At 38.5% G+C, this 17,038-nt stretch overlaps 1 protein-coding gene across 1 annotated transcript in view; it reads left to right on the top strand.

Moving 5' to 3' along the window:
• Positions 1-1,869: 1,869 nt before the first annotated feature.
• LOC144658140 (dystrobrevin beta-like) overlaps positions 1,870-17,038 on the top strand; it is a 41,507-nt gene continuing 26,338 nt past the window's right edge. The window contains exons 1-13 of the mRNA XM_078518488.1: positions 1,870-1,986; positions 3,753-3,794; positions 5,170-5,237; positions 5,808-5,888; positions 7,476-7,689; positions 8,235-8,320; positions 8,868-8,947; positions 9,637-9,714; positions 10,386-10,503; positions 10,995-11,049; positions 12,193-12,232; positions 12,916-12,987; positions 13,546-13,676. Coding sequence (XP_078374614.1) covers positions 3,757-3,794; positions 5,170-5,237; positions 5,808-5,888; positions 7,476-7,689; positions 8,235-8,320; positions 8,868-8,947; positions 9,637-9,714; positions 10,386-10,503; positions 10,995-11,049; positions 12,193-12,232; positions 12,916-12,987; positions 13,546-13,676 — 1,061 coding nt within the window. The 5' untranslated portion in view covers positions 1,870-1,986; positions 3,753-3,756. The remainder of the gene's footprint in view (positions 1,987-3,752; positions 3,795-5,169; positions 5,238-5,807; positions 5,889-7,475; positions 7,690-8,234; positions 8,321-8,867; positions 8,948-9,636; positions 9,715-10,385; positions 10,504-10,994; positions 11,050-12,192; positions 12,233-12,915; positions 12,988-13,545; positions 13,677-17,038) is intronic.

Raw genomic sequence — 17,038 nt, forward strand, 5'->3', positions numbered from 1 at the left:
TTTAGCGTCTCTCCCCAGTCCCACTCACAGTTTTACATTGGCGCCAGACCTCTCGCTGTCGTACTAAGATATTATACAGGCCCGTAACCAGGATTTTTCATGGGAGGTGTGTATGAGCGACTGTGGCACGAAATCTTGAGCGCCGCAGGCGCGTTAATGTAGGGGGGAGGGGTCTGGGGGTATCCTCTCCCAGGAAATTTTGAAAAAATAGGCATTTCGTGCGTTTTGAAGACAGTTTGTTAGGAGAAAAGGCAGGTAAAAGTGAAGAAAACGACGACAATAATTCTAGTACATTTTCAAATTCAAATCACATTTTTCGAAACACAACCTCAAAAACGTAGTTTACAATTTATTTAGCTAAAAATGACAGCAGCACATAGAAGGAAAACAGGAAAAAGATAGGTCTCTTAGCTTCATTTTAGTGTCAAAATGGTTATTACATAAATCAGCCAGAGTCGGTTTGTTGATCTTTTAGTATTGTCCTTGGGTGTTTCCGAGCCCAACAAGTACCCAGTCTCCTCTCTTTTGGTAGCGCCTGGGAATGGCACTTCGAATGGTTCGACTATGAAGGACATTAGGTAGAATGTATCGTTGAATTTAACCTATAATCACACAATTTGGTCTAAAATATACCACACGAATCTTCAAATGGTGGATCTTCAACCCAAAGGACCATATTGAATGTAAATAGTCGAAGTACAGAAATACCATTTCCCTTTATTTATTTATTTATTTATTTATTTATTCATTTATTTATTTATTTTAATATATATATATATATATATATATATTTTTTTTTTCACAATGAGCGGACTTCCAAGGCTCGTGGGGGGGGGGGGGGGTGCGAACGCACCCATCGCACCCCCTCCCTACGGGCCTGTTATACAAAGACCGAGTGCGTTACATGCGTTCGCAAAAGATACGACTAGCTGCAGTCTATGATTGTGGTGGAAATGGAGACTGTTTTCGTTTTTCGAAGTGTTAGTCATCAGATATTTGACTCGGTAGCAAGTCATTTGCTGCCCTGAGCGCCGATGGCGAATAGGGAAGTAAGTAATTAAGTATGAAAGTAGCAAATCGTAGTGCGTTTTAGATAGTGCGTTTTGTAGTTGTTGAATACCTTAGAAATCATTGCGAAGATTTTGTTGAGTTTTTGGAAGGGCAGTCTTGGTTTGACTATTTGAGTAGAATGTGTAGAAAGGGCACATGGTGCGATGCTCGTATAGCACAGGCTGTTGCAAATGCTTGAGAATGAAATTTGAGAATTAATATTGTAGAATCCGGAGATGGTTTTTCTGAGCTTATATGATTGTTAGCAACGGGTGCTACTTTACTGATCTGAAACACGAGACAGCCCAACGGGCACTTTGATTTGGCTAAAGGTGGATTTCCACTGAAGCGTAATTTTTTACGTGTGTAAAAAAGTTAGAGACAATGTATGAACGGCTTGCGTACACGTTTACGCAGGCCTTTCATACATTGTCTCTAATTTTTTTCACGCACGTAAAAATTTACGCGTCAGTGGAAATCCACCATAACGGTAAACCCCATTGAGACCCTCGCCTTTGGTACGGTATACGCGATATACGGAGCACCTGTCACGCAGCGTCTGTCACGCACTCACGCAAGCACGACACCCCCATGGCATTGTGATTTAAATTTGATATGTCAAACAAAAATATTTTACTCTGCAGTGCTAACACACAATTACTTATTTGGAAGTGGCAGTGGGTTTTACAACAACCTGTAGTCAGATTGAAAAGATTGGATGCCCTTCCCCGGTCTGTGCATTAGTTTTTTCGCATCCTTCCTGTTCTTCAAAATCTCTGATTGGTCAAATCGATGTCCCCGTATGGAAACAACATATCACGTGACAAAACTCGAACCGATGGTGAATGCGGCTTGAAATGGCGGAGTTATCTGAGGTGGTCGATTGCTCGAGGCTTTAGTGTGAAGGAATTTCTATTCTTTTTGTTGCAAACGAAGGTATGTGCTATAGGTTGGTGCTAGCATTCATCTGTATATTGTTTAACTGAAAGCTCTTTCAGAATTTTTTCGTGGTCGCTCAGAAACTACGCACCACTGGAAATCTGAAATTAGCGTCAAAACGCGCGAAGAATTTAAGGTTAATATTCTTTCGGCGAAATCTAGTCATCAAGCGTGTCTTTGAGCTCGATCATCGCTTGTAATTACGGGTTGATATTGAAAGAGCTCTTAAATTTATTGATAAATGCGCCGGGTTAGAAAAAATCTCGCTTGTTATGATAATATTTTGTAGCTGCACAGCGAAGCTTTGATCGAAAGGTCAGCAACGATTGAATCCGATCAGATTATAGCGCGCCTCACCCTATTAAGATTTCTTATTTTGCGATTCCTACATTTCATTTGATTTAGCTGTGGAATTTTTTCCCTCTGGCAACTTAAGGTTCGGCTGTAAATTAACTTGAAGACAAGATACATCCAAAACTTTGGCAGAATCATCGACCGGAAATTGATTCATAAAATAGCTTTCGCGACCCTGGCAGAGAAGTACAAGCATGACTCGATTGTGTATTTAGGCTTACCTCCCAATTGTATATAAAAATTCCCGTGGCTTTTTAATCCTTTTTTGTCGTTAGGTATTTACGGGGTGTAGCTATACTTGATAAAACAAGGGAATGTTTTCCTTGGGGTATTCGAATCGCAAGAAACTCAAATTGACAGCTTCGATGCCACGAACAGCCATAATAAGCTCTAAATTATCTGTTTTGATTTTCCAAGAATTCACGCTGTTGTAGAAGATGAATAAATGTGTACGATTGCCTTGATGGCTGCTGATTTTACAACAGCTGGTAATTGGGAGTAAAGACTGAGCCTCATGCGATATTTTGAAGTCGGGAAACACACTTGTCGACGCCTTTTGAATGTTTTGGATTGCGATCGATGGCACGATAAACACGAGACGAAAGCTTGTTCATTTCTGCATGATCACTTCTTCCAGAACTACGATTTAGCTAACGATTTATTTTGATCAGTGACAGTAATTTGGTTTCACAAATACATGTAGTTAAGCTTAATTAATGGCTTCTCAAAGCACTCGCTGACAATGCTAGTTTCAATATTTAATGTTTATAAAAATACATCATAATGAAGTCTTATATGAAATTTACAGACTCCTTGTAAGTATTTAGAAATCATTGAACAAAGGAAGCGAGCTGGGAGGATGTTTACCCAAGGAACAATAATACAAGAACTTAAGCTTTATCCTTCCCGCATGTTCGTTACATTAATATATTTTTAATACAATGCTTTGATCTTTTTTACAAGTGATATTGTAAATTTTTTTGAGCTAATCTGATTAAAGACATTTTTAATTGACTTTGAAACATATTGCCTTCTGGTGAAATGTACACTCATCAATTACCAGTATTGACTGAGGAATCTTTCAAAACATCTTGAACAGGCTTTTACATTTATACCCCGTACTAGAAAAAGGTTTAGTATAATAGTTTTTGTGCAACTTTAACTTTCCGGAAGTTAGTCCAGAAATGAAAACTATACAAAGTCAAGCACCTTTAGTACAGTTCGACCCCAAATCAAAGCACTTGTGAGTAAAGTTCCACAGTAGTGATGTTGATTTTTGACAAAGCCTGTTCTAGGCATTCAGTTAGCTGGGAGCAGCACCAGAATGGCAAGCAAAACATAAAATCTTCCAAATGCCTGGAACAGGCTATTTTTGGCAAGGAAAGCTAAATGTTATTTTTGCCTTTTAGGAAGATGATGGACGCAACTGCTTCGCCGATACTGGCTGGCAAGTGAGTGCAGCAATGTCTCTATTAATTTCCAATAGCTTTCAATTGTAAGAAGTGTTCTTAGACATTTATCCAGCAGTGGGGTTTCTGTTCTGGGTGTCCACTGATTGTCATTAGTGCCACTTATACGTTAACATTTGTTGGACATTTTCTGGGGAACTTTCCTCAAAACAAATCTGTCCTTTTTGTAATTTAATTTTACACAATCAGAAGACTTGTAAAACCAATGTATATGTTTCTGCCCATTTCTATGCCAGTTGGTGTCCTTATTATTTCAGCCATTATTCTATCAGGCCCATATGCAAGAGCTACAACTTTCTTGCATTCAACAAGCTTATGACAGGTCTATGACATGACATAGGACTGTTTTCATGCAGATCTGTTGTAAGGATGTGTTAGGTTGATTTACATGACAAGATTCGTGTTGTGGTCATGGCGTTAACCTGTTGCATGCGTTCATCATCATCATCATCATCATGACTCACCAGGCCAGTACAGGTAGTGGCATAAAGCCATGTTGCATGCGATAATCATAGGTAAAATTGTACTGTCCATCTTGGCTTTTAAACAGAAAATGAAATCACAAGTGATTTTAATCATGAACTGTCATACAGAGTGTAATCTTTTGCCCTTGACTAATTAATATAAACTGAATTGTTGTGAAAGAAAGCACTTCAACTTTGTGACTCCTATTTATATTTTGTCAAAAAATATCATGGTTATCTTGAAATACGAAACCGGATGCTGATTTCATTAAGTTACATTAAAGTAAAATTTAGAAGCAAGAACAATGAAATTAATTCAAAGCAATGGGTTCTAAGAAGAGGTTTTGGTAGCAAATTGTGTTTTTAGGTTCAATACTAGCCAATTAAACAGTTTTGAGGCCCAATACTTCAAGAATTAGTGCTGGGAACAGGAAACCCCCCAAAACCCAGATGAAAAAATAAATGTGAACTGTCTGCATACTCTATATTCTTAAACTCATTATTAATTCATCAAGTTAAAACAAAGAAAATCATAACCATACACTGTAGAGGAGGTTTGGATACACAGTCTTAATAAGCATAGATTTTTTACCATTTATTTCTTTGTTTACTCATAGTTTTTGTTTTGACTGAGATTATATATCTCAAACACTCAAGACAGTGCTTCATTGGCTATCCAAACACCTTGAATTTTGTCAAAATTACCCAACATCATATTTTTTACTCTCTTCTCTGTGTTTCGATATCCCGATGAAACACTGCCTCTCGTGTTTGATATTTTACATTAAAAGGAGAAGGGAATCAATTAAAATAAATTAAGGGAGAAATAATATTGTAAGTACAGGTCAAGTACTGTTAGGTAATGTGATCTCAAACTACTTCATTCTTTGCAGCATCTTGAATGAATCCATCCCTAAAGATGAAGCTGACCAACTTCTTCAAGACCTGTTTCATGAAATGAGTAAGTATGAAACATATAGTTAGAGATCGAGATAGAGAGATCAAATTACTCTCAGCACATTTTTTGCAATTGTATATACGCAGGGCTGCAAAAAACAGTCGGTCATTGGACGAACAAAATTTGCTCATGTCCAACGAAATCCCAAGTGTGGTGTGACATGATGTCCGGACAATTTTTTGATCGTAAATCATTTTACGGCAACCATGAATAAAAATCTGTCTAACCACAATTTTGTTTTGTCCAACCAAGATGGTGTCTTAGTAGGACATGTCCTTTCAAGTGAAAAAAATTATTTGCAGCCCTGATACGGGTAGTATTCGTGTTTTTTGCCAATAATTATAAGCAAGCACTATTGGTAACCAAATGATTTTGGGTGTCATTTGGAAGAAATAAGCCTTTAGCGTGGTAATGGTTCAAGTAACCTTTAAACTAAAAATGTTTGGAAGTTAGTAAATATTCAGAAAGTTACAAAACTTTGTTAATTATTAATCAACTGTCTTGATACATTCTGAAAGTGTTTCAACCATTTTCATTTGTTGATTTTAATTTTATTTTGGTTTAATTTTGTAGATGAAGAGAGTCTTGATGAAATCCGATTTGCAGCCTACCGCACTGCAGCAAAGCTGCTTTTCATCCAGAACAGAACAAACTGTAAGTATATAAATAAAAAATACAACTGGACATATCTTCAATCAGTTACACAAATGTACAGTATATAATGGAGTCGAACCTACATGTACAAGTATCTGTTTTTTTTTGTATGGTGCTTGGCCTTCCCTACACTAGTTGAATGGAGCACACACAGTTTTCACCAACATAGAACGTAAGAAATGTCGTGAAAAAGTGGCACATTCTCAAATTGTTATTTGCCATCTAATGTTACTAGTTTTTCTGGAAAAAATTAATATAATATGAGCTGATATCGGTATATATAATCAAAATTCTTGGTTTGAATAGCTTGTAAGGCACTTCAGTATATAATTTCTAGTTTGAAACTCCAAAGCTCACCATCCATCAGAGAAAGAGGAATGTTTGCATTGTATATGTACATGTGTACATGTACATGAGACTGCCGAAGTTAGAGTGAACAAAAGTGTCCATGTACTGTAGTTGCTGCTATTGGACGTAACATTACCTTGTGCTGAGAAGGCAGCGCAGGGCTGCAAATAACAGTCAAAATTTGCTCATGTCTGACGAAGTCCCAAGTGTGGTTGGACATGATGTCCGGACAATTTTTTGATCGTAAATCATTTTACTGCGACGATGAATAAAATCTGTCCAACCACAGTGACTGTCTTGTTTTGTCCGACCAAGATGCTGTCTTAGTAGGACATATGTCCTTTCAAGTGAAAAAAAATTATTTGCAGCCCTGCAGTGTGTACCATATTCCCATGTACATGTACATGATTGTGCTGTTGGTCTATATACCACTCTCTGATGCCTTAAAACTGTACCACACTTTGCAGCTAATTGTTGACTGAGCCAGGTGTCCTTCTGTTTCTTAGGGAAGACAAGTTCAGGATTTAAATCCATCCTGTAAGGGCCACAATTACAATAATTACACGGCACAAACACAAGCATTCACTATTTTAAAACCATCCATTTGAAACCTGAAGCATCCTGTTAAAACACATTCAGCACTTGAGAAGAATACAAATTGATTAGCACTATTGGCATTGTTTAATTTGGCAATTTACAGACAAGTTATGTTTACATCCATTCCAAGGATGGGAGGGTGTCACTCCTGGGCAGAGTGATTGAGGCACTGTGAGAGTAGAATCTCTCGCTCATGAACACAACACAGTGACCCCAGCGAGCTCTCCAGTCAACCATTAGGCCATCATTTCTCCTAAATACATTGTATCAACTATAAAAAAGGTAAAAAACGGCGAGGTCTGCTTTTGAGCCTAGTAGCCCATTAAGCCAGAGCTTATGCTGGTTTCAGTGGCATGAAGTGACTGGGAGTATTTCTACTTCCCCTGGATGGGATGCTAGTCCATTGCAGGGAAAACCTGTCCATTACAAATTATTTTTTTTGCCAGTACCCATTTATACACCTGGGTGGAGAGAGGCACTTTGAGAGTAAAGTTTCTTGCCCAAGAACACAACACAATGTCCCCGGCCAGGGTTTGAACCCAGACCACTAGATCCGGATTGCAACATGCTAACCATTAGGACACCTCCCCTCCCATAGATCAATCATAAGTGCTCATTAATGTTTGTTTTTATCTTGTGCAGTGCACTTGGTTGATGTCTATAACATGATTGAAGCATTTCGGGAAAATGGCCTAAACACACTTGACCACAACACAGAGCTCCATGAGACAAGGCTGGAGGCAATTGTATCCAGCATTTTCTATGCTTTGAACAAAAGGTTACCTACATCTCATTACATTGACGTAGAGCGATCCATAAGTCTGGTAACAAACTGGCTTTTATATGCATATGACAGGTAAGGAAGCTCTCCTTCCAATAGCACCCCCTTTCTTATTTAGGTGCCCTCAATTTGACTCTCTCAGACTTACTTTCTCTTTCAAATACAGTGTCATCAGAGTACATTAAGATCGTCTGTGATTCATCTGCCTTCTAACCTGTTTACATCATTCCTTCATTGCAAAATGACTTCTAAGTGTTCCAACTGTAATTTTCATGTAAAGGCATAGTTCCTTCAAATTAAAGATCTCTGTGATTTCCATTGTACCATGTTTCTATCCTCCCCCCCCCCCCGGAGATGGGCTGCTAGTCAATCGCAGGGTTATCCCCCCCCCCCAGCAATTATAATTTGCTGGTACCCATTTATACACCTGAGTCGAGAAAGGCACTATGAGAGTAAAATGTCTTGCCCAAGGACACAACGCAGTGCCCCAGCGCCAGGCCTCGAACCCGGACCACTCAATCTGGAGTTGAGCGCGCTTACTGTTAGGCCACCATGCCTCCCACATTCAGATGTAAAGCTGTTATTAAGTAATCCAAATTTGATTTTTTTTTGGTTTTCAGTGATGCCATAGGTAGAATTAGAGTACTGTCTGTGAAGACTGCTCTGTCAACGCTTTGTGCTGGGCGTCTTGTAGACAAACTGAGATGTAAGTACCCTTTTGAACAAAAATGTTGTAGTTTGATTTTTACACGTACTTGTTTACTGAAAGTCACTTATACAATGTATGGCAAACAGTTTGTTTTGATGGCATACCAGGGCTGCAAATAACAGTCAGTCTTTGGACATTGGCCGACCAAAAGTTGCTCATATCCGACAAAATCCAAAGTGTGGTCAGACTTAAGGTCCGGACACTTTTTTGATTGTAAATGATTTTACGGTAATGATGAATAAAAATTTGTCCGACCACAATTTTGTTTTGTCCGACCAAGATGGTGTCAAGATGGACATATGTCCTTTCGCATAAAAAAAAAATATTTGCACTTTGGTGGGATCAAAAAAGCTGGAAGTTGTGACAAAGGCTACATATTATCCATGTAGCTGAAAGACATTGTTGCATTCAACAATGGATATCACTGATTAACAGGACACCAGCATTTCAATGTCATGGGGTCTACACCCATACATGAGGCTGGGTAAGTGGCCGTAGGCACATTTTTGACTAAAGACTGAAGTTCACTTTTTTTTCTTTGCAGATCACTTTTCTCAGATAGAGGATGACAATGGGCTGCTAAACTTTCCCAAGTTTGAAGCTTACTTGAGAGAATTGCTACAGGTTAGTTTTTTTTTTCCATTTTGACAAGAATTTTAGCCACATGTATCACACCACTAAGAACTACAGTGAAATACTGATTTTTGAACCCTCCAAATGAAGGGAAACAGATTGGTTCAACAAATCAGAGAAAAGATTACAGTGTTCGACTGAGTGAAGCAAATTCAAGGAAAACAACCTTTTGGGTGGATAACTCTATCCAGTGGACAACTTTTGACAAAAGTTTAAAATGTACTATGCTATTCATACTGGGGAGGCACGGTGGCCTAATGGTTAGAGCGCCAGACTCTGGATCGAGCGGTCTGAGTTCGAGCCCCGGCCGGGGTCACTTGTGTTGTGTTTTTGGGCAAGACACTTTACTCTCATGGTGCCTCTCTCCACCCAGGTGTATAAATGGGTACCGGCGACATAATGCTGGGGGGGAACTCTGCAATGGACTAGCATCCCATTCAGGGGGGAGTAGAAATATTCCTAGCCGCTTAATGCTACGGAAACCAGGATAAGCTCCGGCAGTGTGGGCCGCTTGGCTCGTGGCTTCTCCTTCCTCCTTTATGCTATTCATTGGATAGTGAATATCGGTTTTGACATGTTTTCAACCCTTTCAACAACTGGGCCCTGGTGGAAAAGGTACATGTATAGCAAGGGTTATGTGCTTTTTGTTACATGATGGTATTTTTTTGCATTTATTTCAGCTCCCAGCTGCTGTGGGTGAGGCTCCAACATTTGGTTTTTCTGAAGACATGGCAAATAAGTTCTTCAATCCAGATGGGGTAAGAACAGTGAAGGTCGCACCACTGCATTAACTTTTTCACATCTAAATTCCATGCCATCTTGTTTTTGTAGCCATACCATAATATATGTTGTAGGTTAAATTATTTTTCAGGTTAAATCTGTTTCCAACCTTGGTTATTGCGGTTTTCAGTGAAATGCGAACTCTGAAATTTAAAATCCAACTAATGATTGTGTTTTTCGCTGCCATCAATCATAATTACATGTATGGTGACTGCTAACGAACAATGACAAACAGAAACAAACAAAGTGGATCAAAAATCATTTCCAATCACAACTGACAGACGTGAACTTTTGACCCAGCAGAAGTGAACTTCTGTGTCTCGAGAGGTCCGCTAAGATGATAGACGGCAGCAAAAAATGTAAACCGGTGGTCGAGGATTGCATTTCAGAGTTCGCATTTCACCTGAAAACCGCAGGATAATATGTTCAACCTTAAGATGACACTTTTAATAAACAAATTTGAATATATTTGTTGGAATTTCTTTTTAAATGAATTGTCATTGTCATTGTAAACGTATTATTTTCAGGTTGCAACAGATTAACCTAGGTTGGAAACAAATTTGACCTACAACAAATTATACACTGTTAACATGATATTTGGCCAGTTGCAGTATTTGACTAATCAAGTAATCTTTCTCCTCCTTATTAGCCATGGAAGAGAAATGAGACAGTGCTTCTTAATTTCCTTGAATGTGTGATGGGCAGTGAAGCGCCCCTCTGCTATGTTTGGCTGGGAACAATGCAAAAGATGGCCAATGCTGCGAAATGTAAGTATAGACTTGGCATTGCCTGCAGTAGATTATTGGCTTACGTCTCAATCATTATTAAAGATATTTTTATTTTAGCAGGGAGCCCACGTCACAAAAAGGTGGTTTTCAGTGGGGCCCTGCATAAAATAAATAACAAAATTAATATGATAAAAATGGTTAAAAAGTGAAAGTTAAAAATAGAAGATGTAAAAAGTTAAATTTTAAAAAATGAATATAAGAAATTAAAAAACTTATCGAATACTTCTAATATGTCTTTTAAAAGTTAAAATGTCAAATGCGCTTTTTGCTTTGTCGTGTAAAATGTTCCATTCGTGAGCAGCTTGATTAATAAAACGGTTCTGGCCCCAGGAGCGACCTGACTTGGGCCTACAAATGTCATTTCGTCCATGAGTATTATAATTATGAATGTCTTAAAAGCTATAAAAATTAAAATCCCAGTCAATCAAGCCATTTAATGCCTTACAAAACTCTTTTGTTTCTTCCTTTAGGTGAACACCAGATTCCTTGTCAGATATGCAAGACCAAGCCCGTGGTCGGGTTTAGGTAAAGGTTTCTAATATTCAGAGCTCTGTTAAAAGTATACATGTAGAATATGGATTTGAATTTGTGACAAAACTTGAGATTACTAGTACAGTCGAAGCTCTCTTACGGCTTGTGTTTCTTTCTTTTTCTTTTTTTTTCGGGGCCCGGTTTTTTTACGGGTATTACAAAATTACACCCACAGTGTGACATGCATAGCGGCTTTCTTTCAACATCCATCTTTTCAGAAGGTCATGCTAGTGGGTTGTGATTGGTGGATTGTGATCCTTTATGTTTGTTTAGCATGTCGAAAGATGACTTGTATGTAGAAAGATAGCCGCTATGCACATTCACCGCGGTCAAACGTTTCAGGCACTTTTCTTTCTATTTCGGGGAGTTTCGTTTATTATGAAGTGTTAGTACGAGCAAGGATAGATGAAATAGCACCTGAGTGTAAACAAAATCCCATTCCTCAGGTAAACGAGTGTTTTTACTTTTTAAATTTTCCGCATTCGAGCCAAAGTTCTTTGACAAAATGGCGCCGACAAGATCGCATATTGCTATTTACAAACACATAGAACCTTTTTTAGTAAAGCTCCAAAAAACTTAGTAAATCGTCAGAATACCGGTAATGTATTGAACTTTGAACTGTGAAAATTAAAACCTTATCTTTGAAGTGCTTTTCTTGTTTTTTGCATATTTCTGACGTTTGACCGCGGTCGACTATGCACATAACAGTGAACTTGTTAGCCTGCAGATGTAGACATATTTCTGCCTGTAGTTTTCAGTTACGACTTTACACCCCCAAGAAAAAATGCCAAACGAGACCTTTTCAGGCGGGTAAAACAGCTGGCTAAATTCCATCTGTGTTGGCATTCTGGGAACTTGGCAAACCCCCTTACATGTACTTGTAAATAAATGCCAGTAAGACTAAAACGTGGGTCATCACTGTCTTGTTTTGGTTTCAAACCTCGCATCCAGTCATTCTTGAATCAATAAGTGTTCTGTTTGCAATTGCATTTGCTGCTGCTATAACAGATGCAGTTAAACTTCACCGATTTTAATTTTTTGATACATTATACTGTAGGTACTTTCAATTGGTTTCAATGGTCCAGACCAGCATGTTATAATAAACTTATCAGTGGACATTCTCTCCTTGTCTTTCAGGTACAAGTGTCTTCACTGTTACAATTACACTCTGTGTCAGGTATGTGGCGTTTGTTTTGCTTTACCTGTGACAGACTCCTTGGCGAGGTAGAGCAAAAAGAAGAGGCTGTGAGCAAAACGAGCCAAGGGTTAACTGGGCATTCTCGACCCCAGAGCTCTTGTCTTTTGCGCATGACTGACGGCGTCAGTCACGTGCAAAAGGCAAGAGCACTGGGGTAGAGAATGGGGAGAGTGGCATTGTAGTGAGCTTTCTGTGCATGTTTCAGGTCACGTGTTATTACGTCAAGCTGTTGTCAATGAGTTGATTTCTAACCATTTTGGCATCAAGTTTAATTGATGAGTCAAGTGACCTTTCTAGGTGTTGACCATGGTGATGAGCTTTCATGCCAATTTACGCTGGTCCCAATCCCATTGCCAAGAGCAGTTTTTGAGTGATGTAAAACCAAAACCAAAAGTTATCACTTCGGCTGATCACAAAGGACGCAAACAATCCAGTGAACCAATCAAAACTAGAAGCAAATACATGTAGCCGGATGAAGCGCGAGAGCGAGTCACAAATGGCTTTGGTTTTAGTTCTGATTAGTTGAGAAAGTGGCATGAGTGTGTTAAACCAATCACTAAGTGTAGTAATGCAAAACCAAAGCAAAAGCGGATGACTTTCGACACTTAAGTGAAAAACGCTCTAACTACGGCAGAAAAGCTTATAAATGATTAACTTTTCAGGATTGCTTCTGGAGGGGCAAATCTTCACAAGGCCACAAGCAAGACCATGATGTTCGGGAATACTCCACTTGGGTTAGTTGACATGCATGTAGGAGATTGTACTTTGTACGGTGTAAGAGAGTTTTGTGACGAATTTATTATTAATTTTTGAGGGTTGATTTTGCCATTTTGTGAAAAATCAACTTTATGAAAGATTGTTAATCAGAGGTCAAGATGGCTCAGAGATGTAACTAAGGTTTGAAACTGGTGGAAATTTCTTCGCCATAGGCGGGATCTAGTGAAGAGGAGGGCTTTGAAACCTACCCAATTGTCCCATTTCCCAGCCTTCATAGGCGGTAATATTCGTGCAAGCTGTATAAATAAAACAAACAAATCAAAATACACACGTTTATTATGGCCAGGGGGTTATAATATTATTTAATTATAGCAACCCGTTTAAATGCAAATTGTTATGCATGTTTAAGTTGCTTTTTTCTACGTTTCTGCTAAAAACAGTTCCAAGTTCGACCGTTTCATGTACCATTATTTCGTGGTCATTTGTGAAAAGTATGAGTAGGAAAACATTTAGTGTTTGTTGTTGTCGTAATCACATAAACTGATATTCGCTTATGTTTATTCATGTTCATTCAGAATGCTGGCGAGAGGGGCAGTTCTTTCAGGAGCAAATTCCTCTGTGGAGGAGGAAAGAAAAAACGTTCTTCGCTGCCAGAGTTCCCCAAAGAACCAGAGCCTAACAAGACGTTAGATGTCACAAACATTGTGTAAGTATTGATGCTTTCCTGTTGTTACTCTTCTGCTCGGAAGGTTTTCGCTGCGACTGTTGGCCGACGAAAGCCGAGGGAGCAGTCGGACGCGCCCGAAAAGTTGACGGGAAACTTCGTTCCTTTTTTTTTGACATTTTCGTAGAAGCACTCGAAGGGTTTCCGATTTTTTTATCCAATCAAAAGACAACGCGTACACTCGGGAGTCCTCCGATAATTTTCCCGCCAGCTTGAGGCAATGAGAACACGTCATGTTGCCTAGCAACTTCGGTGATGAAAACCGCAGGCTCAATGAATTTCCCGCAACAAATCAATTAGAAATGGGAACAAAGACAAGTAATATGTGACTTGGATTTGAAAGTTTCAGAAAACTCTCGATTTTGGTCGTAAAACTTCCTGATCCCTTTGTCCAATGAGTGTGTTTTCATTATAATTTTGTCGAGTTCTTAAATCAGTTGTAAAAAGATGTTTTTTTTTTCGTTTGCCTGCAAAACGCCGTTGAGATTGTAAAAAAGAAAAAAAAAGTTTGCATATTTCTGTGAGTTTAGATTTCGTTAGTTACAAAGCCTTGGTTATGTCGACGAAAATCGATTCTGGTGGCTAAGTTGATATTCCCTTTACTTCAAAGATTTTGTTTTTTTGTGGAAACCCAAAGTAAAATTTACCCGTCTTTGCTTTTAGTTCTTGTTCTAAGATCAGCCACCCGCTAAGTTAACAGGCCATTGACGTTAATTTAGTTATCATTTTTACAGTCGATAAGATAAAATAACCGCTGGTTTAGATACCCTATTGACTAACGGTTTATCAAACTAATACTTAAGTTTAGTAGTTTTTTTTTTTCGGGTTCTCCCAACAGAAATCGCACTCAAACCTTTTGGACACTCTGCCACTGAGCTACATGCGACTCGTGTGAACTAGGCGATATAAAATAGTTTTTGGAAATTCCAACTTATTTTAATAAAATTTCAATCGTTTCACCCCTTTATAGACAATCTTCTTTTGGCACAACAGTCTGCCGAATACATCGCTTGCAAATGACACCTTATTTCACATGATTTAGCTTCGCATACAAATTCTGTGTGACCATACCTTTCTTATAATTCTAGTTGGGTGAATTCGATGCTATATTAGTACAATTTACACTTGGCGATGCGTTCTTTTATTGTTATTACACACATACATGACTTAGTATTGATGTTTGTAAGGAGAACTTTTATTTATAAGTGTTTTAAGGCAACAGTGGAGTCTGAAAACAGGTCATCTTGAAGAAGTCCCGTTTTCAAAGAAGACCTGTTTTTAGATCGACTTTGTCATGTGAACGGCCAAATAGATAGATAGTTTTATTGAAGTTTTAAAATTACAGCTTAAGGGCTGAATTAGATAAAACTTTACAAGTATACAAATGTTTAGTTTGTTGTTTGTTGAGAAACTGTTGTTTGTTAGCGATTTGTGAGCACGTGAAATTGTTTTCACTGTTGGTTTAAGACTTTCGATGGAATCTTTCGAAGTGGACGACAATGAACAATATTTCTTCGAGCAATTTGACTCTTTTATACCTGTATTATTTAACCAAACAAAAACCTGCTTTCCCCCGAAAGACACACGGTGATATTTTTCTGGTTTGATCGATTATTTTATTTTTTACAGTCTGGTAAACTCCGTATCTCCACGATTGGGCAAAATCCAGTAAATAATTAATTGCAACCGATTGCGATCAGTAGTAAATAAATGATTCATGTTTACTCCATATAACGTTTTTATTTCACTGCTACGTTGCGTAGCAAGATAATACTCAGATTCGACAAGCTCGGAGTTAATTTTCTGTTGCTTGAAATGGAATGCCGATCGCAAAAATGGGTACATTGTTGGATTGTTTTACCGAACAGCAAGATCTTTGCGACGAATTGGGCGAGGAATTAAGATGAGTTCTTGCGGTAGCAGTAGCGGCAGTAGTTCTAGCGGCAGTAGTTCCAGTGCGGGTAGCAATTCAAGCAAAAACAATTCAAAAAGTACCAGTAGCGGTAGCAGTAGTGCTGGTAGCAGCGACTCTCATTCAGATAAACGGCTTTTCATAACGCTAAAACCAAACGCTCACCAGACGTGCTATATTTTCACTCGTCCTTTGAAAGTCCGTGTGAAAGGCACCGCTTCAACGTAAGTGAACAGTTTTAACTGATAAATAATCATAAATTCCTTTACTTCCCAACTACAGACACGTTTGTTTTATGCTTGTAAGAGTAGTGCTTCTAAAGAAATGTGTTTTTTCTTTGCAATCTCACTAGTTCAGTTTTGTTTGTATCGTGTCTTGTCGGTAGCTTTTACATCCGAAATGTTTGTTTTTAAAGCGGTTAGCTATCGTGCCGTGCTGGGCCGTATTTGATCGAGTATCTGCTTTTCTTCGTTGTATAATTTGCGAGCTTTACGTAACAGTACCAACCAATTTATGTACACTACTCGCCAGCTCTTTGTAGGAACAAAGGACTTCTTTTCCCGCATTTAAGTAAACAGTGGTCGAAAACATTTTCTTGTGTCAGAGCATAGTACAAAATTTACGCGTTTTATTTTTTGGTAAACTAAGCATTAGTAGAAACTCACGTGTGTTCTATTGGTGTTTTTCTCCTTTTTTTCCGCGGTTTTTTTTTTTTTTTTTCTAATACAACGACATATTAGCAATTTGTTTTGCCTACCGGCGAAAATCTTGCCGCTTTTTTGTTGTATGTTTTGATTTCTTTCGCCGTTAATCTTTTTATTTTATATTTTGTCTGATGATGTTTATAGTCTATTTACCATGCCGTTGTGTCGCGGCGGTCTTTGTTGCGGTAACAAACTTTACTCGACATAATGGACACTTTTAGAAGTTATTACATTTTTTATGTTATTTCACTGTTTTTGTAGGCAGTTGTTTTTTTAATCTTTCTCAAGTGATTCTTTCTGATGACGTTTAACGTATTTTCTTGGTAGTTTATTGCTTACGTAACAGACGGCAGTCTTGCTCTTGGAGCCAATCAAATACGAAACCCAATGCAGTTGTTATCGGCGGACGCCATGTTTTACTTTCGCGCGCTTTATCTGCTGGCCGTCAATTGTTGTTCTGGCAACAACAGCACTTATGCGGGATGACGTCACAATTTATTTTGATAACATGAAAGCGAGGCTTGGTGGTGAACGATTCGCGTGGTTTGTTTACGATCAAAGAGAAATATTAAGTACTTGTGTTGTTTTTGTCGCTTTTTGTTAAAATGCCTCACTGGTGTATTGCCTACGGCTGCACAAATTCTTCCGACATGGAAGACAAAAATCCTGCATCGCTTACCACTCGAAAACAAAGAGTTGCTTTCCAAATGGATCGCGAAAATACGGCG

Source organism: Oculina patagonica, chromosome 6 (assembly GCF_052425735.1).
Source record: "Oculina patagonica isolate OP01 chromosome 6, crgOcupat, whole genome shotgun sequence".
Classification (NCBI taxonomy): domain Eukaryota; kingdom Metazoa; phylum Cnidaria; class Anthozoa; order Scleractinia; family Oculinidae; genus Oculina; species Oculina patagonica.